This window comes from Gopherus flavomarginatus, chromosome 4 (assembly GCF_025201925.1).
Source record: "Gopherus flavomarginatus isolate rGopFla2 chromosome 4, rGopFla2.mat.asm, whole genome shotgun sequence".
In the NCBI taxonomy this organism is placed as follows: Eukaryota; Metazoa; Chordata; order Testudines; family Testudinidae; genus Gopherus; species Gopherus flavomarginatus.
In genome coordinates, this window is record NC_066620.1 from 50,292,419 (window position 1) to 50,320,212 (window position 27,794).

General features: G+C 41.5%; 1 protein-coding gene across 1 annotated transcript in view; it reads right to left on the reverse strand.

The window, feature by feature from the left end:
- USH2A (usherin) overlaps positions 1 to 27,794 on the reverse strand; it is a 570,592-nt gene that overhangs the window by 337,938 nt on the left and 204,860 nt on the right. The window contains exons 26-29 of the mRNA XM_050950274.1: positions 20,739 to 21,012; positions 14,536 to 14,739; positions 14,352 to 14,432; positions 10,086 to 10,271 (exon numbers count right to left, since the gene is read on the reverse strand). Coding sequence (XP_050806231.1) covers positions 10,086 to 10,271; positions 14,352 to 14,432; positions 14,536 to 14,739; positions 20,739 to 21,012 — 745 coding nt within the window. The remainder of the gene's footprint in view (positions 1 to 10,085; positions 10,272 to 14,351; positions 14,433 to 14,535; positions 14,740 to 20,738; positions 21,013 to 27,794) is intronic.

Sequence of the window (27,794 nt, forward strand, 5' to 3'; positions counted from 1 at the left end):
CTGGGAACAGCCCACATTAGATTACTTCCAAAGCTGAAATGCATTCTAAGGACTTTGACAACTATATTGAACCATTTGACTAACTTTTTCTGAGATATCCATGTACAGAGCACAGAAGACATAAAGGTCTAAAGTAATTACAAACGCATGTCAAGGGAGGGATGGAATGGCAATCATGGATAGCTGGAAAAGAAAAATCATTAGACAACAAATTTCTTTTTTTCCATCAGATCCCAGGTCACAATTCCAACATTAGGGTTTTTGTAGCACTTGGATTTTTGCAGCAGTGAAACCTCAGTGTAACAGCTATGTTAAAAAAAAAAAAAAAAAGCTTAATTGCATTAAGCTTATTTAATATAGTATTTTTGCCATTTAGTAATTAAAGCTTCTGTTTTTCTTGACAGCCAGTAACAGTAATAGGTAAAACTAATAAATGTGCTGTAGATCTCCTGAATGGATTTATCTTGATGAGACTAGTTCCAAAATATGACATTGCTTTTCTCTCTGGTGCAGTGGCTTAGGACAGAATATTGGAAGGACAAGATGTGCCCAGTGAAAGGAAAAGATCATTTCCTGTCCGGATGATGGACCACTTTGTCAAAATGGAAGGTGCAGCTCTGCATAGTGCAAATGAGGATTCCAATGTAAACACTAAGGCCACGTCCAGACTAGGAATTAAAATCGATTTTAGATACGCAACTTCAGCTACGGGAATAACGTAGCTGAAGTCGAATTTCTAAAATCGAGATACTCACCAGTCTGGATGGGGCGCCATCGATGTCCGCGGCTCTCCGCGTCGATTCCGGAACTCCGTTCGGATTGATGGAGTTCCGGAATCGATGTAAGCGCGCTCGGGGATCGATACACCGCGTCCAGACTAGACGCGATATATCGATCCCCGAGCAATCGATTTTAACCCGCCGATGCCGTGGGTTAGTCTGGACGAGGGCTAAGTGGTCAACAGGAGCTCAAAGAGATGCTTGGTAAGGACATTTAGCACCAAGCTGAGTTTCCACAATGCTACCCTAAAGTGTTTTTGTTTCTTCATTTGAGAGGTTAGTTGTTTTGATAGATTTTTTTGAGCATCAATTAATTAATAAAGGTGACATGTGAAGAAACCTTGCTGGAATAATCCTATAGTGGATGGAATTGTGGAGGCACATCTGAGAGGTATTTACCTCAAGGCTGAGTGATAACTCACCCTGTGAATAATCAAGGATCTGAGAGATGTGGCTGAACTGAATCTATTCCAAACCGTAGTATACTCTAACTTACTGAACTGTCTTAGAGAGGGGAGTGTTTCACTCAATTTCTGAAAATAGCCTTTCCTGCTGGGGCACAGGAACGGAAATTTTCTTATCTGGTCATTTCCTTTCTGCTAGAAGCATCTCCTACAATTCTGCTATGCATGGGCTGCTGTCCTTTCTCTGCAGCTTCCAGAGGCATTTGAAAGGTCCAGCATGACTCATATTGGTCACACTCTCTTCTCCCACTTGCCACCAGATGAGTCATTCCATAGCTGTGTGAAAAACTCATAAAGTATTTATTAATGTAACATCAATGTCCAACTCATTGATTATGTACATCAAGCCAATTTTCTGAATGGCAGATAGGCCAAATAAATGCTGACACCCCCACCCCCAGGCAGAAGGCCATCCAAAGTGGATAGTATCATGGGAGACACTGCTAACTGAAAGGAAATTATTGGGTAAAAAATTTTCCATTCTGTAGCCCACTGTCTCTTACAGTTCTGCTACGCACCAGAAGTAGCGAGTGTGAACACAAGTAGGGAGGAACAAGAAAAGGTAAACAGAAAGATTGATAGACATTCCCTTGAAAACGGTCCAAAAGGCAAGGCCACTACTGGACCACTGCCTGGAGCATCTTCCTGCCTTCTGTGGAGGACAGAAAGTCCACTGTGTAATGTTTGATAAAGTGTTAACCAACAACTATGTGGCTACTCTGCACATCTCTGCTGTGGAGGCACATGCTTGTTTGGCCCATGAGGTGCCCAATTGGATGTCGTGAAGGATGCCCTGATTCCTTCTGGAACAGGAGTGCCTGACACTTTGTGAGCCTCAACACTGCATAATCTGACCAGTCTATCAAGAGAGAGCCTTCAGACTCTGAGCCCTTGACATTTCAGAGGAAAGGAGAAAAACAAGGTCCCTGGCCTCCTTGCAGACTGTGCGCATTTGAGGTAGATTTTTGGTGCTCTTCTGACATCACAAGTGTGCCACACTTCTCAGACAGGTGCTGTGGCTTTGGGCAGAAGGACAGAAAGATATTCTCCTGTAAGGTGCAGAAAGGACAGTTTGCCTTGGGAAGAAATAACTCCAGAGTTCGTAGTACCACCTTGTCATCACAGAACATACAGAACCTCCAGCTCTGAACGGTGGCTAGTAGATGTGATGATGACCAGAAAATTAGTTTTGATGGAGGGATAAAACAATGATGTAGAAGTCAGAATCTCTTAAGGGTGAGTGGTTAGGGCCTTCAGCCTTCAACATCAGTGGTAGGTCTCATTTAGGGAAGATTGGACTGGGCAAAGCTGAAGACCTTTATCCACACCTTTTTGGAGAAAGTCCAGGATAGCTGGAATTCCAATTAGTATTGTGCTCCTGATACCAAAAGCTGAACTTGGTCCAGATGAAGGAATAGGATTTTATTGTGGAGATTTACCTGGATATGAGCAAAGTCGTGATCATTTTGGAAGATAGGTCTAGTGCTGGTAACACTTCCCTTGAAGAGAATCTTGGAAAGGAATGTCTGGTCTGGGTAGCAGCTGTAATGGTGATTCCAGTTTCAGTTTTATCAGATCAGAGAGTGGAGTTATCACAATCTCCTTTGCTTTTTCCTGCTTAATTTTTGGATTACTTGCCCAATAAGAGGGAAGAGTGGGACCGCATATAGCAGACCTTGTGGCCACTTGCGCAAAAAGGCATCTGTTCCCAGGGGCTTGGGATCTATTTCCTGTATGAAGTATTTCAGCTCTTTGATGTTTTTGTAACTTACAAACAGAACAACCAAGGAGAAACAACATCTTTGAGTTCAGATTGAAAACTTGCTGGTTCAGGTACCTTTCTGATTTGTTGACTATGTGTCTGTTGAGCCAGTCTACTTTCTGATTCAGCTCTCTTTTTGTATGTATCACATTAGGGAAGATAAGGGTCTTTTCTGCCCATTCCATTATATCCATCAATTCTGCAAGCAGAGCTATACTAATTTTTTCCTTCTTGGATGTTTATCACAGAATCATAGTGTTAGAAGGAATTGCAAGGGTCATCTAGTCTAACTCCCTGCCAGGATGCAGGATTTGTTGTGTCTAAACCATACAAGACAGATGGCTGTCCAGACTCCTTTTGAAAGCCTCCAGTGAAGTCATTTCCACCACCTCCTGAGGCAGTCTGTTCCATTGTCCTACTGTTCTTACGGTTACAAAGTTTTTCCTGAGTTATAATCTAAATCTGCTATGCTGCAGTTTGAATCCATTCACTCTTGTCCTGCCCTCTGTGGCAAGAGAGAACAACTTTTCTCCATCTTTTTTATGGCAGCCTTTCAAGTATCTGAAGACTGCTAGCCTGTCCCCCACTTAATCTCCTCTTTTCCAAACTAAACATACTCAGGTCCATCCCTTTGGTCATCTTTGTCACTCACCTGGGATCTCTTCCACTTTGTCTACGTCCTTGCTATACACTGGTGACCAATACTGGACACAGTACTCCACCTGAGACCTAGCCAGCACCAAATGGAGTGGTATTTTCACCTTCCATGACTTGCATGCTATGCTTATGTTAATGCAACCTAAAATTGCATTTGCTTTTTTTTGCAAAAGTACTGAATTGCTAACTCATGCTGAGATTGTGATACACCACAACTCCCAGATCTTTCTCAGCAGTGCTGCTGCCAAGCCAGTTATCCCCCATTCTGTATTCGTACACTTGGTTATGTATGCAACCTGGTTGTATTGCCTGACTGGATCAGGATCTGATTGCCCTGTAGGTAGCTCTGAAATCTCCTGAGAGCCAACTTGAAGATTCTGGGCTCCAGGAGATTGATGGTGTGTTTTCTCTACTTGGCACTTCAGGTACCCTGCACCATTATGGGTCCCAAGTGTGTTCCCCAACCTGGCAAGCTGGCATTGGTTGTGAGAACCAGAAGCTCTGGAAGACATATGGGAAGTCCCTTCCCAGGGATTGTCCACCATGCTAAAGAGCCAAGTTTCTGGTTCAAGATCACCACCTGATCCTTCATGCATTCCGCGGGGTAGTCCCATACTTTAAGAAGGAAGGCTTGAAGATGCCTGACGTGGGATCCTGCCCATTGGGTGACATCTATGCATAACACCAGGAGATCCTGTAGCTGAAGGCACTGAGCTATGATTGGTGTGGTGCACTTGTGCAGGATGGGGATAACATCCTGAACCTTTTGTGTGATTGGTAGTTCTTTGCCACCAAGGTGTCTATGTCCACTCTCAGACGGGTTATCAATGAGATCAAGAAACTTTTCTTGAGGTTTATCATAAAGCTGTGGGCTTTCAGGAGGTCCACAGTTTGCATTGTGATGGTGTGCACCACAGGCTGGGTCAGATTTCCTTTTCATTTTGGAGGGCTCCCCTGCCATCCTGAGGCCTTGGGCAGAAGGAGAGCTGCTATATACTGTGGAGCCAGACACCCATGAATACGGTGACCAGATGTTTCAATTTTATAGGGACAGTCCCGATTTTTGGGTCTTTTTCTTATATAGGCTCCTATTACCCCTCACCCCCTGTCCCGATTTTTCACATTTGCTGTCTGGTCACCCTACCCATGAAAGACCTGAAAACTTCCAAGAAAAAAAATGCCTTAAAAAGGAAAGTCTTGAGATAAAGACATTTTGAGTCATGTCTGAAAATGTAAAGGGTCTTCTCTGCTCTGTGACTCAGAGGCCCACTTGCTGAAGCTGCTGGGAGGCAGAACAAACTGGGCACTTTCACAGAAGAAGAGCCAGACAGGTCAGATCCTACCTTCTGAAGCTGTTGAGCAGAGGAACATGCATTATTGTAATGATGAGCATTTCTCCATTGTATACAAGCTATTTCACCACATTTATTTAAATGCATTTAATGTGTATGATTAATGGAATAGTTTGGTTAGTTACATTATTAAGAAAATTAACACTCTGGGGGGCCATAGAGTGAGGGGGTTAAGTATGGTTTACCACCTCAAAACAACGATGGGTTCCTGAGTTGCAAAACTGAGAACTAGACTTCCTCAAAATTCAAGGATGTTCATATCTTGGGTTTTGATTCAGTTCCGCAGAGCCTGCCACAGAGTTACAATCTGGGTTCAACTCCCCACCCCCAAAAATTAGGGGTTATTTGGATCTAGCATTCTGGTATGGGCCCAGCTCTACCTATTGGTGGTGCTCCACACTTCTCTGGAGTAGCCTGAGGTTAAACTGATACTCTCTTTTCCAGCCAAAAGAGCTAGTTGCAGCATGATGGCTCACCTTTACATTCAGTTTTAATAAGGGTCAAATCAGCAGGATTTGAAGGCACCTGTGTCCAGCGTGCATCATCATGAACAACTGTGGTGATGCCAGGGCCCTCACATGCTGCAGTGATGAGTACAGTTTGTGAACATGAATAAAACAAGAGGGAAACTGACATGTGCAACTCTTGTCAGGATTCCAGGTTGACCCTCTGAACATAGGCGCCAACTTCTGCTGGCGTCGGTGGGTGCTCAAGCCGCCTCTCTCACCGGCCCCGTCACAACTCCACCCCAGCCCCGCCCCCTCCTGCTCCCTGCCCTGCACCATTCCAACCCCTTCCCCAAAGTCCCCGCCCCAACTCTGCTCCCTCCCTGCCCCTATTGGACTCCTTCCCCAAATCCTCACCCCAGCTCCATCTCCTCCCCTCAGCATGTCACATTCCCACTCCTCCCCCTCTCCCTCCCAGAGCTTGTTATGCCGCGAAACAGCTGTTTTTCAGTGGCAAGCACTGGCAGCTAGGGGGTGAAGCGCGGACGCGGCGTGCTCAGGGGAGGAGGCGGAGTTGAGGTGAAGCAGGGAGGGGAGATTGGCTGCCAGTGGGTGCAGAGCACCCACTAATTTTTCCCCATGGGTGCTCCAGCCCTAGAGCAGCCAGGTAGTCGGCACCTATGTCCCTGAATATTATGGTGGTCCCCAAGCTACAAAATGGCATGAGGTAGGAATACTGTATATTGAGCAGCCATTCTATTTGGCTGAGTTCCACAGAGAGGATCTCTGAGGGTACGTGTGTGGTGGAAGGGTGGGAATTCCTGTTAAGCTGAGAAGTAAGGGCTTCAAGAGTTTTGAACCCAAGTAGTTTAATAAAATAGCTTGTTTCTGGTATTATGTTTTGCTTAAGCTAGTTAGTTAAGCATAAGTCCACACACCTGGCCTTCGCTCAAAGTCCCTTGTGCTGGGAGCTGTCATGGAGGTGATGCAAGGCTGGTTAACACAACGCTGAGTCCATCAGGGCTTCTGCTGTATCCAAAGTATTCCTGTGGGGTTCCCCTTATGTGTTCTATAGCCACCTTGCCTCTATCAAGGTAACAAAAAGAGGGCCACAGGGCAATGCTGAATTGGGCCTTAAGTGCTAGTCACTTTTTTCTTATCTTCTTATACTGCAGCATTATAATCTCTCTTCAAAGAGAGATTCCAAACTTCAGATAAACAACTCATTCAAACAGGCTTATCCTGATCAGTTTCTAGTCATTGTTTTTCAGTAAACAAGAATGTTGTTGTAAGTCTTGTAATTTTTCTGACAGACCAGTTTTCCAGCAGACTGCAGTATAACTGCAATTATAACCGCTTTCTGTTGTGAGTTAATGAACCACTCTCTGTCTCCTCTCTATTGATCTCCCAATAAAGCGCACACACATTCAAATCAACGAGAAGTTAGTTTACCATTTCCCTATAGCTATTTGTAGACCCCAAATTTGGATTTTGTTTAAAAAAAACCCAAAATACTTTTTACAAATCTAGTTACATAGAAACATTTTAATTAAACTGCAAGTTCCTATAAATACAGAGCTTGTTTTATTTCTGTGTCTTCTAAGTATCATGTCTGTAATCTGGTGCTATACTACTGATAAAATAATAAATATTTTCAATATCGTTTCAATAAAAACAGGATTTTTTTTAAATTTTAAAACTTCTGTATTGTGTTATGAATATCAAAGAAAACACTATGACCACCTCGCTGAACCAAAAAGCAGCACTGATCTGAAACAAAAGTGAAACTGGTAAAGCCTAGTTTCAGTGTCCACGATAAGTGAAGTGCAAAAAGTAAACCGAGAAAATAAATAGTGAAAAATATGAGATTTGAAAAATTGTGCGTTTTTACAACCCAGCCATCATAACAACATTTATTTTAAGGCAGACGTTTTATTTTGATAATGCCTCTTTACATTAATTGTCCTTAGTCATTTAAAACAATACAAATATTTGCAAATAAAATGAATCTATTAGGCAAGAAGCATGTGCATTCACGATACAGTGGAATCTGCTTTTATGGCTTGCTGCTATCTGAGGTCACTTGTGTTAAGAGCCAGCACAATCTCAATCCCTGTGAGACTTCCTATCTCCTCCATATTAACTCACACATTAGTAGGTGGCCACCTGCCTAACACATTTTCAGCCACCTGCAGACCTGCCCAGCTGTGCAAACTGCATTGCAATCAAACTGCTAAGGCAGCCAGAAGGCAAAAACTTCAAAATTAGGTATTTTTAAAAAGATGTAAAGAATGTTACTTGGCTCAGTTGTGATCTATGCATACTGCCCTGTATCCATGAGGGCTCTGAGAAGCGTCGTGATTCATTAGAGCACAATACTTTCTTGAGCTCATGGGTGTGCAGGCAGGGCCGGCTCCAGGCCCCAGCACACCAAGCGCGTGCTTGGGGCGGTATGCCTCGGGGGGCGCTCTGCCGGTTGCTGGGAGGGCAGCAGCCGGCTCCGGTGGACCTGCAGGTGTCCCTGTGGAGGGTTTGCTGGTCCCACAGCTCCGGTGGACCTCCCGCAGGTGTGCCTGCAGATGCTCCAGCAGAGCAGTGGGACTAGCGGACCCTCAGCAGGGACGCCTGTGGGAGGTCCACCAGAGCCGCAGGACCGGGGAGCAGCAGAGCGCCCCCCGCGGCATGCCGCCGTGCTTAGGGCGGCGAAATGGCTAGAGCCAGCCCTGTGTGCAGGAGAAGCACAATCACTTCACCATCTGTTAGGAGGGGACAGTGGTCAAAGACCCATCTCTTCTGAGTTGTCTAGTACCTCTCTGCAGTACTTACATAGTCCCTATTATTGGTATCTGAACACCTCATAGTCTTTAATGTATTGATCCTCACAACCCACCATGAGGCAAGGAAGTAGTTTTTCCATTTTACAGGTGGAAAACTGAGGCAGAGAGACTAACCTAGCACCATAAACACTGGACTAGCCTTCCTTGCACAGTTGTCGCTCAGGTGAATGCAAAATTTCTATGAGCTCAGACCTTTTACGGAGTATCCTTGCACTTTTCCTCTTCTGAACCTGCACAGGGGCCAGCCATAAACTTGAGAGTAATGTTTTATATTCATATTCTAATGCTTGCAAAAGTGAAAATGCTGAAAGTGAAGAAGCATTTTTGATGCTGGTCAAAATTATTCATTGTGAATAAATTATCTGATTAATTTAGCCCTTTTTAGATTTTTCAATCATTTGTGAGTGGACCTTTATTTCTGCTAATATATTTGGTACTGCCTTACATCTTGGATAATTTTCTGCCATTGGTTAATTAATTAAATGAATAAAGAAAACACAATAACTATTATAGCCACCACACCACCCACAAGTAATCAAGAAACTTCAACTCAAAGAAAGTAAAATATGTGCATGTTATCTCTCGAATATACATACACAATTATATGGTACATACACAGTACACAAAATGTACATATTTATGCACAAACGTGAAGCACATATTAACTGGGTTTGAGGGAATCAACAGTAGTATACTGCCCGAGGAGAAGGTATATCCTGAGATTGTGCTGTAACATCCAAAGCTGAGCCAAACCAAGCGTTCAGCTTTGGGCAATATGTTACTGGCATTTTTTTTAATTATAATGAATCATAGAATTAATTTTAGGGAATTTTTAAACAAATCCCATACATTACACTCTGGAAAAATAGATTTTTACTACTGCCCTCCTGAGTCTTCATAGATCACATAGTTCAAAGGGTCAGCTGTTGCATACTCTCTTCGCTGCCAACGGAAGAGTTTGGCTCACATAAGGGACTGCTTCTTCAACATACAACAGGGAGAGAGCTGACTATGCAGTGGAAAGGCATCCACTTAGAGAGAGGATTCTACTGGCAAAGGGAAAAACAGCTAGCCAGCTCCAACACATACTGCCAAGGAGAGAGGGTCCCCAGGTCTCCAGTGATCATTTTGTAGCAGACAAGATTCCAGAGTTTTTCCCCACACCCAAACCAGCCTCCCTCTTAGAGGCTGCTGAGAAGAGCCCCAGCCCGTAAAAAAAAAATTCTCATCCAATAAAACTGCTTCTGCTCCACTCCCAATCCTGAAGACTATTCCTGCTACTGGCAAAAAAATAATAAAAAAATCCTTCATTCAGTAATGGCTCACCCTGCAAAGTGCAGATGCTCCAGCCCAATCTACCAAAGCACTAAGTACATGATTAACTTTAAGCATGCGAGTAGTCTCACTGAAGTCATCAGGGTTACTCAGATGCTTAAAGTGTTTGCAGGATTGCAGTACCATGCAGGACCAACCCCTAAGGGACCTGGAATGGCAAGAAGAGGGAGAAGGAGAAACTACTAAAGACAGCCAAACAAACACAGAATACTCAATGGCAATAGGATGACAAAAATAGATTCCGGTAAAAATACCTTCCAGCTTTTGGGCTACATTTTATTTCTACTGCTCTTGAAGTAAATTAAAATTTGTACACACACTATTTAGGCCATTGACACATAAAGATGGATATACTACACAGTATCCAACTAATATTTTTCAGCTTGACAAAATAAGTTATATACATCTTGTTTTATTACATCTCCCTTCAAACTAGTAGTTAGCAACATTTACCTGTGAATGTAGTAGTGTCAGTAAACTCAGCACTGATGACGGGTACACTGGGACCATCCTCATTGTATGCTTTCAAAATGTACTTCTCAATTACACCTATGACCCCAGCAGGTTTGTCCCAAGTCACCTCAATGCTGTAACCATTTATGCTGTCAATTCTTGAGGGAGTTGGCACATTTTCTGGGACTGGAGAAGGATAAAATAGAAAATAGCGAAAATGGCAGTTCTGAGAAGACTATTGCCCCTATTCTTCACTTTTAATGGCTGCAGTAAATCAGACTGAACCATTAGCATAAATACAATTTATTAGAGTTGTAACTTTTCAGCACTGATTTAATATGACTGCACATCTTGAGCCGTTCAGTTTAAGCTATATTTCAAAACCATCAAAACTCCATCTACATAACATTCTTTCTTGTCTAGTTGAGGTTTTCCAAAAACATTTAATGTATCAAATGTGATTAAACATCATTCATAAGAAGGAGGTGGATTGTAGGCAGCTAACAAGTTCAAGCAATATAATGATGTAACTGAATGAAGCAAGAGGATTAGACTGTTATACACAGAGGTTTGGCACTTATCTCTTGGAGACATCAGCCACTAAACATCACAAATGCAATAACATTCTCAAAATCCAGTTTCATTTTCTAAATTAAAGTATTTCAGAATAATTTTAAAAGCATATGAAAATATAGTGTGATGACCTCCAGACTATCTCCGTGAACTTTCTTTCACTCAGGCATACTGTCGCAGGCGAGCACTGCCTCACTTCTGTTTACCCAGGTTAGACATGGGACTACACAGACATAATTATCAAAGAGCACCCCCCTTTCTGAGGGTCTAATTTATTAACGACAGCCATAAGCATAAGCTTAAGCATAAGCGTGCTCCCAGCCCTTGGGAGCATGTAGCTGATCAATGTTGTGGTCAGACTGTAAATATAAATTTATGGTAAAACTTACTGTGGTCAGATAATTCATATAAAAATAGCTGTACATGCTTTCTTCTGGGTGGAAGACAAAATGGTGACATTAAGCTGCATAAGCAGGAGCTTACTAGATACAGTTGGGGACATTCACCATCTCAGGTTCAGTTCAACTAGCAGTCTCTGGATCTTCCCTTTAGAAGAATCTTCTTTCCTGCGCCTGTAACACAGTACTTCCAGCACCTTCCCCAGTTCCTTCTCTGGGTTACTCTTTTTCAGTCCTTTCTTAAGCAGGAATACCAAACTCTAATCTTTCAAACTGAGCTGTATTAGTTGGTCCCTCATTCGTTCCTTAACCAAGACTCTCCCCAGCTCTCCTTTCTGGAGCTGAGTTGTGGGCTAGCCAGCTGTAGGCCTTTTGCCAGCTTCTCCCTCAGCTAACCCCTCTTCCTTAAGGGTGCTGAGCAGGCCAGTCATTCCCTGCCAACGTCTCATTGTGTCTGCCCTGCTATAACAGACCAGGCACCATTTATTCTGGTCCACTTTTTGCAGCTTCCTGGCCCCAGGTCTTTAAAGAAACAGTAATGGGATTCCCTCTCAAACACTTCTTACTCACAGGATTGTTTCCTCTCTCCCAATATCTCCCGAGTAACTTGTATATATAATAGGATCTTTCAAACTTTTAGAAGGGCAATGCCACATGACAGGGTGGGCTAATTTATGAAAATAAATTAATAATTGCATACAACTGTCAGAAGTAAAAACTGGGCTTGTGCAAGGCCTTTCGCATTAGCCTTTGCTTTTAATCACTTCAGATGATTTTTAAAAAAGAGAATAAAGATGTTTAAAGGAAGCTGAAAGGCAACCTCATGTACACATACAATCCCTAATAAAAAATTCATCCCATTTCCCATAACCTTTAAGTATTTATTAGATATTGTTATACCAAATAAAGGTCTGGCCAGTAACGACTTCATCACAGATGACCGCGCAAGGGACGCAGAGGAAAGGCCCAAGGAACACTACAGCAGGATGGTGGATGGCGAGTTTGCTGTAAATGCTTGTGGACTCCTAAGGCCTGTTGATGAAGATCACTCTGCTTTCCCTGCATCACATATCCTCTTTGTAGTGACCTTATTGCTTTGACTCATTAAATAATTGCAACCTTTGTTAGAGGTGGGAAGGACCCTGGAATGCTAAGTGTAAAAATGTTTAAATGTTTGTGGTGCCTATGGAAAGTAATAATGTGATACTCTCAGATAGCTTCAGGTTACTGAGAATAGTACAGAAATATATTGATGTTATTAGTTCCGAAATATAGCACAGGGCAAAGTAAGGTACAAGATAGCAGATGGTCTTTTCATAAGGGACCCAACAAACCTGACTCAAAAATAATTAAATAGTGCAATTATTCTCCAGCCCTTGGGAGCGTGTAACTGATCAGTGTTGTGGTCAGATTGTAAATATAAATTTATGGTAAAACTTACTGTGGTCAGATAATTCATATAAAAATGGCTGTACATGCTTTCTTCTGGGTGGAAGACAAAATGGTGACATTAAGCTGCATAAACAATGTATTTGAAAGTCAAATATTTACTCTGGTGAACATGTTTAAAGCATCTTTTGCAATGCAATTATATTATAAGTATTTTTTTTAAAGAAGAGTTTGGTATAATTGGGGAGATCATACAATAATGCTGTTTGACCATCTTCTATAAGTAGAACTCTCTGAATTGTTGGAGTACAATTTGGATCTAATTCATAGTGATGGCAGTCCATGGACACAGATTTCACAGTGTGAGGAATCTTAGAAAATTACTAGTTCAATAGGGTATAAAAAAGCCTACTGTACAAAAAGGAAAGTGCCTCCAAATTTCCTCCATGAAATTTAAGGAGAAGTTAATCTTTTTGTGTGAACACACACACCTGTGTGACCCATCATGAACAGTAATGCCAATTACGCACTATATTTTTGCTTTGCAATGTTTTTTGAGAGTCCTGTGTGGTCTTGCACTTTATCATCACCAGATGCCTTTTTTTCTAGCAGACATGTAATTTGACTGGAGGTTTAGATTTGCATATAACATAAACTGGTTGTGTAGCTTATATTCATATATGTTCATGCTAAGATAAAGCAATACAACCTTTTAAATACACCTCTACCCTGATATAACGTGATCCAATATAACACGAATTTGGATATAATGCGGTAAAGCAGCACTCCGGGCAGGCTGGGCTGCACACTCTGGAGGATCAAAGCAAGTTCGATATAATGCGGTTTCACCTATAACGCAGTAAGAATTTTTGGCTCCCGAGGACAGCCTTATATCAAGGTAGAGGTGTATCTTTGATTTCAGTAAACATAATAAATATGGTGTATTATAATTAGAAAGCACCTTGAAATATATTGTGAAAAATGCCTCTTTGTGCATTTCATAGCGACAATAAAATATTGGTATGTTATTAATCCAAATGTCAAAAAAAATTGGTTCGCCTTAGAATATTCTGCAATGTTTACTATTTACTGTACATACTTGTTCATTAGCCCATTCATTTATAAGCCAATCCCCCAAAATGGATAGGTAAAAATAGCAAAAATTGTATGACCCTTTCATAAGCCAACCCTATATTTCAAGGGTTGGAAAACTTCGGCTCCTGGCCTGTCAGGGTAAGCTGCTAGATGGTTGGGACACTTTTTTTTACTTGGAGCGTCTGCAGGCATGGAGCCCCTCAGCTCCTTGCGGCTGCAGGCATGGAGTCCCTCAGCTCCTCGCGGCTGCAGCTCGCCGTTCCCAGCCAATGGGAGCTGCGGGAAGTTCCCACTGGCTGAGAACGGTGAACCACGGCCATAGGGAGCTGAGGGGCTCCATGCCTGCAGATGTTCCAGGTAAACAAAAAAACAATGTATTAGATCAGGGACTGGCAACCTTTTGGCACGCAACTCACCAGGGTAAGCACCTTGGAGGGCCGGTTTGTTTACCTGCCACGTCCACAGGTTCAGCAGATCACAGCTTCCACTGGCCGCAGTTCATGGCTCCAGGCTAATGGAGGCAGCGTGAAGCAGCACGGGCCGAGAGATGTGCTGGCTGGGCCGTGTGCCAAAGGTTGCCAATCCCTGTAGGTATTCAATTCAATGATTCCATAGAGTTTAAAATCACATTTTGGTGTAGACCTGTTTATAAGCTGACCCCTGCTCTTTGATGTGTCACTTTTTTACCAAAAATATTTGGCTTATGAACGAGTATATATGGTAATTAAAATTCTCACAGTGGGATTTTCTCCAGCAAACAGCCTAACATTAGATAACTCATAAAACGGATACATTTAGAAACTATGTGTACCTGATTCTCTTGTCCGACCACAACTCCAGACACTAGACACTGATCCTCCTTCATTTGAGGCAACCACTCTATACAGGTATTCTTTTAAAATAAAATAAAATAAAAAAAAAGAGTGAACTCAAGAACATATTAATGCAGAATGAAATAAAAGTGTAGCATTTCATTTAAGGTCCCAATGTGTTACCTGTAAATGGCTGTAGACCATGCTCATAAACACTCTGCTCTTTGCCTCGGTAGACTAGGATGGAGTCATTTCCCCTGCAGTTAACAGCACTGTCAGTTGATAGGCATCCGTCCAGATTGACTCTGACAGCACTGCTGGACACAGATGCCAAGTTAACGACAGCACCTCGTGTAAATTCAACATCCTTCATGCAACCACCAAAACCTAGGAAATAGTAAGGGATTAGTATCACATAAAGGGCTTTCGTCGTTAATTAAGAATCATTTTTGTTCCTTGCGATGCTATATTTTCTGTGATAAGAGGAGTTGGGTGTAAATGTTAACTTTCAATTTATGTTTGAGAAATGATTATTCCCTCCCACACACCTTTTACATATTAAGCTGGTAAGGACTCCTAATGTTCCAGCGTTGAATTCCTGCCACATTGAAATATATATTTATTATTAAACATTCCACTCTCTGTGGAAAAAAAAAATCTCCAAACTTTATTTTGCCTCTTCAGTTCATATGTTCAAAAGTATTAACATAAAATCAGTGACTAATATTGATTTTAAGTTTGGGGTCAGCCCTTGCATTTCATATTTTCATATTCCATATATTTGCATTATATTCTTAGTCACTTGAGCTAAGAAGAGCCTAAGGACAGCAAATATACTTGCGTATGGAGGAAATATCAGCATAGCACAGATTATCATAACTTTGTACCTCATTCACCATACTTTGTACCTCATTCACAAACATAGCATAAAACATAACTCAAGACCTCCCAATCATAGGTAAAATCATGGATTCTAACTGAACTTCCCAACAAGGCTTGTAATAATGACAATTGTCATATGGCTTTGTGAAGTAGATACCTAATCTGTGATGAGGAACTGAACAATGCTCAGAAACTTATGTCAAATAGACCATTGAGCAATCATCAGTTAGTAACAACATTTGGTCTCTGAAGCCAACTAGGCTCCCACGTATATCCCAACAATGAAAATTGGAATTAAATGCAAAGTTGTACTTAAACAGTAGATAGTATAAAGCACAAAAACATAAAGTTAACACATCAGGATCTACTATTGACAATATATCATTCTGCTGATTATAAATACAAGTCTTGCAACATCAGCTTCTTTCAAATTTGAATTACATCAAGAGAAACAAACAGTAACATACATTACAATATTTTCTAGATTATGCATCCTAAATTATTACCTAGAAACATGCCATTTTAGTCACATTTTCTCTTTCTGACAAATGCTTCTGTGACAATCAGTGTTCAGACACCCCAAAGGGAGAGCAGGGAGGTTGAAACCCAAAGAATAAGCAGTTGAACCAACTTATTTTATAAAATGTTATTGTGCTATAAAAATGTGTTGAGTAAAATCTTTTATTAAAGCTTGTAACTTTCTGAACTTAAGAATCTTTATGATCCATGTATACCAGTTATGGTTATTTGTGTATAGAGAGAACTGAGCTCCTAAACTTCAGCTCCACTTCACAACAGGACAGGAAAAGGCACTTTCCAGCCAGGTGTTTACTCGTAATCAGCTTCAAGTTACTACCTACTGTCTAGTCCAGGAAATAACAAGGATGGGCCATTAGAATTAATGAAAAATCTTTGAGACATCCCAGCTCTCAATTCAAGAAAGGGTTTCCACATGCTGAATATTCATGAGTCACCATGGACTGAAGCCTGTTCCACACCAGGAAATTAGGTCAATATAACCAAATTACTCAAGGGTGTGAAAAATCCACACCCCTAAGTGACACAGTTAAACTGACTTAACCCTCAATGTAGACAGTTCTATGTCAACAGGAGAATTCTCCCCTTGACCAAGATACTGCCTCTCAAGGAGGTAGATTACCTGTGCTGATGGAGAACCCTACAGCTGCAGTCTCTACAGTGTAGATAAGCCCTGAGAAAAAGGGAATGGGAAGCCTTTTAAAAGCAGGCTTGTGCCTAAGGTTTTTCATCCAGAAACTGAGGAACAGCCTCTAGGCAGGAAGCTGTCTGTGAAACACTAGATCCCCATTATAGTTAGGGGATATGCTGGGAAACTATTCAAGGCCAGCCAGTAACTTGTATTGGAAAAGGGATTTTATCCAATATGGAAGTGTAAAGCTTGAAGTTATGTCTTTATGTCTATTTACTGTATAACTTGTATACATTTGTTCTCCCTCACCACTTCATCATTGAATCTGTGGTTTTTCTATTAAATAAATCTTTTGTTTATTTTTACCCCAAGCAGGTCTGAGTTGTACAAACTGAGTGGAACATGGGGGGCCAAAGTAAGCTGGTATCTGGGCGGCTGGTTTCATATCTTCAGGAGTGACAAATCAGAGGAGAAAAGTCCAAATGCCTGATAGTTAAGAACTCAGGAATGATGATTCTGGGGAGACTTGAGACTAGATGGGCTATTGGTGTCATCCTCATAGACTTTAAGGTCAGAAGGGACCATTATGATCATCTAGTCTGACCTCCTGCACAATGCAGGCCACCTCCTGAAAGATGAGACTTTGTGCTTGTGGGCAGGCTACTGGTGTCAAGGATCTGAACCAAAGCTGTACAGCATTAACACACCCCAAGGTTACAGGGCAGGCAGTAACAAAGCCCTTTACTCTTCCTCGTGATCATCAAAACATCACATACTCCCATTCCTATTGGTCACACTGATAGGCTACAGTTTGGAAGATGATCAAGTTAAAAATATGAATATAGGCCAAAATTTTCAAACGTGTGCAGAAAGATGCTCATTTCAATCCACATTTGGGCACCTAAATAGGTGGCTAGTTTTTCAGACATACTGAGGACCTGTAGTTCCCATCTCAAGTCTGTGGGTACGTCTACACTACAGGATAAATTCGAATTAGCTTAAACCGATTTTATAAAACAGATATTATAAAGTCGATTGTGCGCGTCCACACTAGGCACCTTAATTCGGTGGTGTGCGTCTGTGGTCCGAGGCTAGCGTCAATTTCTGGAGCAGTGCACTGTGGGTAGCTACTGTAAAAGAATGAGGCCAATAACGTCGATTTGCGTCCACACTAACCCTAAATCGATATAGTAATATCGATTTTAGCGTTACTCCTCTCATTTTGTAGGAGTACAGAAATCGATTTAAAGAGCCCTTTAAATCGATATAAAGAGCAGTGTAGTGTGGACGGGTGCAGTGTTAAATCGATTTAACGCTGTTAAAATCGGTTTAACAGTGTAGTGTGGACCAGGCCTGTGAGGATTCAGCACTTTTGAAAAATCAGACCAAATTTACTTAGGTGCCTAAACATATACTTTAGACACTCACCTTTAATAATGTTTGGCCCTAGATTAATTGTTCATAGATCCCTTGGCTACAGGAATTGGGAGTGCATCAACTCAGAAGTGATACCATCTGGTAAGATATAGCATTAATGGGACATGAATAATGGATAATCCTTTTGGGCCAGAAAAATGATGTGTATAGGGTCTGGGATAGGTTATAATGTATTATGATGCCTACAGCTACTGAATACTAGAAAGAACAGTATTAATTACTTGTGAATCCTAGTGCTTTGGGTTGAACCTTTCCATATCCATGACCTCATAAAGCTCAAAAAATTGTCTGCCTAATTTACTTGAATACAGATATCCAACATCAACACATGTATTTACCCAACTTGAGATGTTCAACACTGAATACCAATATTAGACAATTCACATATGATCTACTGACTATCATTTGATTGTTTATGATAGAGTAAAATAAATTAAGAATAATGAATAGCTTTATAAATAACGGTTTATTTGCAAGGACCTTGTTAAACAAAATAAAACAAGAAAAGAAAGAAAAAGGAAAAGAAAAAAAAAGAAGAGGCCAAAATTCACAGGATGAGGGCAGCTTGGTTTATGGACATGTTGCAGACATTCTGCATCCAGATGGTCCCTGACCAAGGGCCACAGACAACTGAGTGTTGAACAGAGTAAAGAAAGGCTACTCTGTTTTACACCAGAGATTAAGCCTGTCCCAGAACTCGGGGGAGAAGGGAGCACAAAGGTGAGTTGAAGTACCTTTGTCTCCCCTTCCTCCTTGTTCTGTACCAGATACAACTAGCTGATCCAGAAAATCTCACTTAAAGTATTCATTGCATACAAAATTCTGTAACTACAGTGATAAAGTTCCTCCTCTACCTTGGTGGGTCCTGCGCTTATTAGTAGATTTGCTCACCTCAGTGATCTTCCCCACAGTCTGGATCAACTTCTCCTGTGTCTGATCAGGAGTTGCGAGGTTTGGGGGGAACCTGGGCCCGCTCTCTACTCTGGGTTCCAGCCCAGGGCCCTGTGGATCGCAGCTGTCTATAGTGCCTTTTGTAACAGCTGCATGACAGTTAAAACTCCCTGGGCTACTTCCCCATGGCCTCCTCCAAACACCTTCTTTATCCTCACCACAGGTCCTTCTTCCTGGAGTCTGATAACACTTGTACTCCGTAGTCCTCCAGCAGCACACCCTCTCACTCTCAGCTCCTTGTGCCTCTTGCTCCCAGCTCCTCACACGCACTTCCTCTCCTCTAGCTCCTCCCTCCCTGACTGGAGTGAGCTCCTTTTTAAACCCAGGTGCCCTGATTAGCCTGCCTTGATTGGCTGCAGGTGTTCTAATCAGCCTGTCTACCTTAATTGGTTCTAGCAGGTTCCTGATTACTCTAGTGCAGCCCCTGCTCTAGTCACTCAGGGAACAGAAAACTACTCAGCCAGTGACTAGTATATTTGCCCTCTATCAGACTCCTGTACCACACTGGCCTGGGTCTGTCACACTACCTCTAGCAATGCCTGTGAAATGATTAATCAGCTCCTAGTAGCTGCTACATATTGCCGTGTTATACTCAATGGAGAGCATTCCAGTGATCTAATGTGCCTATCTTGTCTTTCACTGGTTGAGTGTGTTATCATTCCTGATTATGGAGGGGACTTGTGTGAGTGGAGTGCTGTGAAAATCTCTCTCTTGAAGATATTAGCTTTTCTGCCTGTGCAGCTGAAGTTAGCACGTCTCATTTTTCTGATGCAGCTGATCTGAATGATTGCTTAAGACATCACAAGGGTGGGAGGATTTTGATAGTATACAAAAATAGGAGTGATCGTTTAGGGTTCCTATAACATTTAATTGATATATTATATATACACTACTTAGACTGTAAGATTCATTTTTATACTATGTCTGTTGCCTAGAAGCCAGCAAGATAAAGTGCCCTCACTGGATTCTACATGGGTGATACTTCTTTTACCCAAGGGCTTATGATCCAGTGTCTGCCTACAAGTCATATGTCATACAGAACTGGAGTACTGCTAAGGGGAATTAGGGAATTATAACAATTGCCTCTTGAAGAAGTCAATACCAAAAGGGCACAGACAGCCCAAGCTTAACTTGGGTCTAGTGAAAAACCCACACCCCTGAATGATGTAGTTCAATTGACCTAACCCTCAGCGTAGCAAGCATTAAGTTGATGGAAGAATTATATACCCCATCTTGGAGAGCTTGATTACCTACTTCAATGGGAGAACCCCTCCCATCAGTATAGGGAGTGTCTTCACTGAATTGCAGCTGTGCTTCTGCAGCATTTCAAGTGTAGATAAGCCCTTTTTCTACCTAAGGCCATATCTGCACTGGAGGCCTTTCAGCAGCACAGCTGTACTGATGCAGCTGCACCACTGTAAGATCTCGCATGTAGCCACTTTATGCTCCCAATGACAGGTGTAGCATCTCCCGCTGACATAGTGCTGTCCACACCGGCGCTTCTGGCAGTGTAGCTTATGCCGCTCGGAGGGGGGGGAGTGTGTTTTTTCACACACCCCTAAGCAATGTAAGTTATATCAGCAAAAGTGCTAGGGCAGACATAGCCTAAGCTAACAGCTCTGATCAGGAACAACTGATATGTAAATTAGGATGCGAACATCTTGATTTTGCAGGCAAGCGAAGGAGCAGGTGAGATCTAAGCGACCTTTAAGGCGTTAGGCTTGGAGCAAGAAGTTTAGCTAGATGGGGTGGACAGATAGAAATGTGAGCAGAAACATGGGACAATAACAAAAGTAGGGAGAACATCTGTATTTCCCCTTTAGACTTGAACAAATATTACATTGTATAAGTGCCCCCTAACACTGTACTGGTGCATACATTTAGTACCGTTTCAGAGCAAAGACAGCTGTCTACTGAATTACTAATACCTGTTCCTGGATTTCCTTACCTTGTTCTAATCCTAGTTCTTTATAGAAATTCTGTAGCTCAGAGGGGATTCCCCCTACGTAGACTGGAGAGTTTACTTTCAGTTGCTGAGCACGGGGTTCCAAAACATGCTCTGTCAATTCATTCATACTTGCAGAAACTCTTGAGCCTTCCTTCTTCACAGCTACTCTCTTCCAGTTTCCATCACAATAGGACAGCCCCGCCCAGAGAGCCACTTGTGTAAAAACAGTGCCAGTTTTTAACAGGAAGCTCAGAATTCCACTCTTCAGCTCAGCCTGTATTTTAAAATAAAGAAAGGTTTTAAAAATGACAGCAACAGAGGAGGAAAAGGTCAAAGTGTTACCGACATTTAAGACATTCAACTGAAGGAAAGGTACAAAAATATTTTTCCTTCAAGTAATTGTAATGACAATATAATTGTTAACATAGGATATAACAACTGTAGCAAGTACACTTCTATCCATGAACGACACAATTTGACATGTAACAAAAAATTTATTTTTTTTGCAACCTATTTAGGACTTCAGTCTCAGCAGCCGTATAATTGACTGAAAAGAAAAGAACAGCTTAAAGTAGGACTATTTCTATTTGACTTTTTTGAAAATGACAAAACACTATTTTCTCCTGTCAATTTAATTTTTGGGAAAATGTGACATGACAATAAGGAAATTAAATGTCAGACCTGATTAAGCTCCTTTTAATTATCTAGTGAATGCAATTTTAAATTTGAACAATAACATATTGATTCCATATTTCATCCTTATTGTTTTACAACTCTCAAATAATTGTTTCTGTATGTATTTTCTAGATTAATGTAACAATTTTCAAATATGAATATATTTTACCAACATTTTCATTGTGGAAGTAAAGTTTCCATATGCTTTACTGCCAAATTGTTTAATCCTGATTGTCTGAAATGCACCAGCAAGTATGTTTTGAGATTCCAAATTGGCTAGTACAGAACACTGAATTTAAAATATGGTAGTTTGTGAACACAAAAAGAAAGCTTTTAATTAAAGAAAGAAAAAAAGTAAAGGTTATCTCTGTAAAATCAAGATGGAAAATGCTTTACAGGGTACTCAGATTCATATAGAACAGAGGGACCCCCCCTAGCCTTAGATTCAAAGTTACACCAAACAGAGGTAAAAACCATTCCAGCAAAAAGACACATTTACAAGTTGAGAAAGCAAACATAAGACTAATCCGCCTTGCCTGGCTACTACTTACAATTTTGAAACATGAAAGACTGATTCAGAAAGATTGGGAAAGCCTGGGTGTACGTCTGGTCCCTCTTAGCCCCAAGAGAGAACAATGAACAAAACAAAAAGCACAAACAAAGCCTTCCCTCTACCAAGATTTGAAAGTATCTTGTCCCCCTATTAGTCCTCTGGTCAGGTGTCAGCCAGGTTCACTGAGCTTCTTAACCCTTTACAGGTAAAAGAGACATTAACCCTTAACTATCTGTTTATGATAATTTTATTTTAATTTTTATTTTATTTTTTTAAGAACCTGACTGATTTTTCCTTGTTTTAAAATCCAAGGGATTGAGTCTGAATTCACCAGGGATTGGTGGGGGGAAAGGAGGGCGGATGGTTAATTCCTCCTTGTTTTAAGATCCAAGGAATTTGGATCGGTGTGAAGCCTCTCAAGGCAACCCAGGGAGGGGAAAGTCTGGGGGGAAAAGGAGGGGGATGGTTAATTTCTCCTTGTTTTAAGATCCAAGGGGTTTGGGTCTGGGTTCCCCAGGGAAGGTTTTGGGGGAACAGAAAGTGTCCCAGACACTAAATTCTGGCTGGTGGCAGCGTACCAGATTTAAGCTAGTAATTAAGCTTAAAAGTGTTCATGCAGGTCCCCACTTGTTGTACCCTAAAGTTCAAAGTGGGGGGAAAAAACCTTGACAAAAATAAAACAAAAAACAACAAACGATAAGCCCACAGAAAATACATTTCATTTTCCATGCCAAAATTTAAGTGACATAAGATTTTAAAATATAAAGATAAAATATAAAGATAGATCTATAAAAATATATATCTTTAACATTCTTTTGGAAAAAAATGTGTATTTTTGAGAAATAGAGAATACCAATGATATCTCACATTAAAGTATTTATATTTTGATTGCATTTTAGTAACAATTACTCCAAGTGTCCAAAAAATGCTAACCTACCCCACAATAAATGTGGTTCTTCAAGATGCTGTAGTCCATGTGGATCGCATGCATCTCATTTGTGTAGTATCTGGGGTCTTTTGAACAGCTGTGTCAATCGAGGCTGCAAATGCACTCTGTGCCTCTTTGCGTTCTCATGTGAGGGCATAAAGGGTGGAACGGCTATGACATTCCCTCAATGATGTCATAATCTGAAGCTCTGGGTAGATGAAGACTCCAAAAAGAAGGGACAGTGGGATTGACACTGACTACAGCATAGAACCACAGTTACTGTAAGTGACTGTTCTTTTGTCTTTGAGTATGAGTCTGTGTGAAACCTACTGTAGGTGACCGGCAAGCAGTAAATCCTCAAAAGGATGGGAATGAAGCGTTTCAGCTGCATCAGTCAAAACAGTGATTGAAGTACTCCTCTCCTGAACTTGGCATATGACCTAGCAGCTAAGGTGCAGGTATAGTGCTTGACAAAGGTCAGTAGGTTATTCCACATTGCCGCCTTACAGACTTTTGATGTTAGCACATTCCTGAAGCAGGTGGAGGATGTTTGTTCTGTGGTGGAGGGAGCCTTGATGTTCAGTGGGAGAAGTATAGCAGCTAGTTGGTAACACAGTGAACTACACTGTGTAAGTCATTTCTATATTCTTGTTGAGGAAATGGCCTGACCTGTAGAACGCCCAGCTGTGGCTAGAAATAGATATGGTGACAGTCTGAACAGTTTGGTCCTGGCAGTATAATAAAGCAAAGCCCTAGATACATCTTGTGTATGTAGTTTCCATTCTCCCAGTGCAGAGTATGGTTTCAAGAAGAAGACAGGCAGGTTGACTGACTGGTTTAAATGAAATTCTGAGACCACATTAGGAATGAAAGGAGTGGGGGCTGAGTATCACCTTGTCCTGTGCAGTGTCATATAATGTAGTTCAGCCAGAAATGCTTGACGCTCACTCACTTTTCTAGCTGAGACAACAGCAACTAGAACATGGCATACGCCATTTTGTAATGAGACTTCAACATTACCTCTTATGGAATAATGCAGTTTTTAATCTGTTACAGTTTGTTTAGGAAAAGAACTGACTGCATATCATATATTACATATTAATCCATAGCAATCAGGGGGATGGGGAATGAGCTTTGTGTTATCATGCCATGTATCTGCTCAGCTACAGACATGTCTGTCTCCAATACAGAATCCATTATGCAGGTAAAGGTGATGTGTGATTTTAACGGGGCGCACGCCATGCCCCTGCCACAGTGATCCACGTGAAAGAACAAGTCAGGAATACCATCGTATCCAAAATGGTACCCTGGCAAAGTGGTGACTTCTAACCTATTTTCCAGTGCAAGTTTGTTCTGAGCAAGGCTCCCAACAACAGCACCATCATTTATGAGCAGCATGCCATAAACCTCACTTCCACTCAGTGTTATCTTTTTTCTGTGAGCTTAAATACACAGAGAACACCTCTGACATCCTTATGTGTGTTTGTAACATCAGATTGCAAAAGACTAGAAAATGTACTCTGCACATAGCACTCCTTGAGGTGAGGGGATGAGGTGAGATGAAAATTGCTAATGGAGGCAGGGAAACACATTCAACCACACATTTCAGTGCAATAATAACCAACTGAGTTGTAACACCTAAATTGACTAAAGCGGAAAGTGACTTTAGAGGGAGAAATTATTTTTCTCTTTGCTTACTTCGTGATTTGACAGTGCTTTTTGTACAGTCGTTTCCTCTTTATAGTCAGATAATCATTTTTATTTATTTCTGTGGGACTTCCACATAAAAGGGGAAAGAAAAACACTTACAAATAAGAAAATGTGGCTGTAAAGACACAAAAATGGTCAGGGGCAAGCATAATACCCAAAATTAAATTTAAAATTGGGATTAAGTCCATTTAGCTGCTGTTTCATTTGTAAATTAGAAATATCCTAAAAATCAACACAAGGTGCTTTTTGTTGCTGTTTTCTAATTTATGACAGAAGTTTAAAGAGGAAAGAGAAAAAAGTTTGAAACACGTATCGGTGAGTGAAATGACAACTGACAGCAAATAAGATGTATGCAGTGTTGTTGTAGCCATGTTGGTCCCAGGATATTAGAGAGACAATATTAGAGAGATATTACTGGACCAAATTCTGATGGTGAGAAAGAGAAGCTTTTGAGTCTTCTTCAGGTCCAGAAAACCAACTCAGGTCTTGTCTTCATTACTGCTCTAAATCAGCATCGCTGCGATTGATGGAGTGACGTCAATTCAGCGCATCTGGTGAAGCTGCGCTACGTCAAGAGGAGCACACTCTCCCATTGACATAATTAATCCACTTCAATGAGAGGAGTAAGCTCTGTTGGTGGAGAGCGTCTCCCGCCAACATAGCGCGGTGCAGACACTGTGTTAAGTCAATGTAAGTGATGGCACTTGGGAATTTTTTTTCACACCCTTGACATAAGCAGTAGTGTAGACAAGGCCTTAGAGTGTCACAGTTAGACATAAGCTGGAACAAATGGTTTAGCATAAGTAGATGATATATATTTCAAGGGACCATTCAAGGTGAAGTGGCCCATTAACATCCCTCCAATCAGAGGGAAGGGAGGAATGGGGTGTGGTTATTATGGGTGTAGATTGTTGCAATAAACTATAAATCCAGTGTGTCTATTCAGTCCATGATTGTTAGTGACTGGCAAAGTTATGAATTTAAGCTTCCAGGCTCATCTTTTGAAAGTGTTGGCAGGGGCAGCTCCAGGCTCCAGCACGCCAAACACATGCTTGGGGCGGCAAGCTGCGGGGGGCGCTCTGATGGCGCCACGAGAGCGGCAGGCTGCCTTCGGTGGCTTGCCTGTGGGAGGTCCGCTTGTCCCGGGGCTTCGGAGGATCTCCCACAGGCATGTCAAAGGCAGCCTGCCTGCCATGCTTGGGGTGGCAAAATGCCTAGAGCTGCCCCTGAGTGTTGGGCAGGTTTCCTTTGAGATTGAGCAATGATTGATCGCTCCATATCTGACCTCTTTCTGAGAAGTGTTCATCCACAGGTGATATGGTGTTTTTCTCTTTTATCATTTCTCGTTAGTTCATTCAAGACCACAGTGATTGTCTGATTCAAACTGCACACCCCTAGTTGTCACCTGCCACCCCACATTGGAACCCGTACTGTGTATCATCAAACAACTATAACTCATATTCAATGGGGATCGAATCCTGAAATAAATTCTTCCTGAATCCCTCTTCTGGCCTTCAAACAACCCCCCAACCTCTCCATGCTCATCATCAGAAGCAAGCTCAAATTCAAAGCAGCATCAGACCCTCCCAGAACAACACACACAAAATATGCAGACATATCTCCACCGCTACAGTGATCGACACCTCCCATATCACACCTTTCAAGATCTATGGGTCCTACACATGCCTGTCAGAACATGTGGTGTACCGCATCCAGGTCACTAAATGCCCCAATAACAACGATGTGGGTGAAACCAATCACTTCACTCTCATATGAACTCACACAGATAAATGATAAAAGAAACACCACATCACACCTGGGTGAGCACTTTTCAAAAAGCGATCACTGTCAGTGCTCATCCTCAAAGGAATTTTCATAAGATGAGCCTGGGAGCTTAAATTCATAACTTTACTTGACACTAAAAGTCATGTCCTTAATAAAGGCACTGGATTTATGGCTTATTTCAACAATCTGTAACCCACTAACCCTTTTGACCTATGACTACAAGGGTGTTAAATAGGCCACACCACCTTGAATGGTCTCTCTGAATATGTGCTACCTACTTATGCTGAACTATCTGTTTGATCTTGTATTTAGCTGTGACACTCCCAGAGTATCTTTCCCAGACTGGAGGAAGAGCTCCATGTAGCTTGAAAGCTTATCTCTCACAATAGAAGTTGGTCCAATAAAAGATATTACCTCACCAGTCTTGTCTCTCTAGAAAATATGGTAACAGTCTACACATAATAGACTAGGTAAACATTAAGGATGGAGAAAAAATATTTAGTTTAGTACAAGCGGATATATTATTATTCTCAATTATTTGTATTACCATAGTGCCTCAGGTCGGTAGGCATAGACCAAGACCCATTGTTCTAGGTGTTGTACGAAGACAGCACCTGCCCAAAGGATTTTACAATATAATTTCTTAGATTATCATCTTTATGGCAGGGATCGTGTGACCCCAAACCTGCAAATACTTGAGCATATGGGTAAAGTAGGTAAATTTATCTACCCAAAAGTGTTTGCAGGACTGAGCCCTAGTTAGTGCAGTGTGACACACTGGGGCCATAATCCTGATGGCATCCTCTGGGCAGCACTGTTATATAAATAATGAATTGGAGTAATAGAATGAAATTAGGCAGACTTCTGGCACTGAAAATTAAGAAGATTTTGGAGTTGTTTAAACTACGAGCTGGGGGAAAGCTGATGGGGCAGAGGAGTTCACAGGTCAGGCAAACATATCTGCTAGGGATGAAGGACGGAACAGAAATTATAGCTGAACTGGAGCAGGGATGGGTTGGGGTCAGACAAGGAAACTGACAGATCAACAAATGTCAGACTAAGTTAGATAAAAACCAGATACCTGATCACAAAATATAAAAACTATTATAATGAATGCCAGAAGTTTAAAGCAAAAAAAGGTGAATTAGAATGTCTGGCAAAGAGACATAACAGGTATTAGTGAAATGACGGAATGACAAAAATTAATAAGATACTGTAACGTCTGGATATAAAACTATACAAGGAGGGTAGATTGGATCATAGAGATGTGAGGAATAGCACAACACCCCAGAAAGAATCCCTAGAATCTAGTGAGATAATTCTGAGTGGAAAGATCCACATAGTTGAATCTGTCTGGATTCAAATCCCAAGTCATGAAAATACAAACATACTAGTAGGATTATAA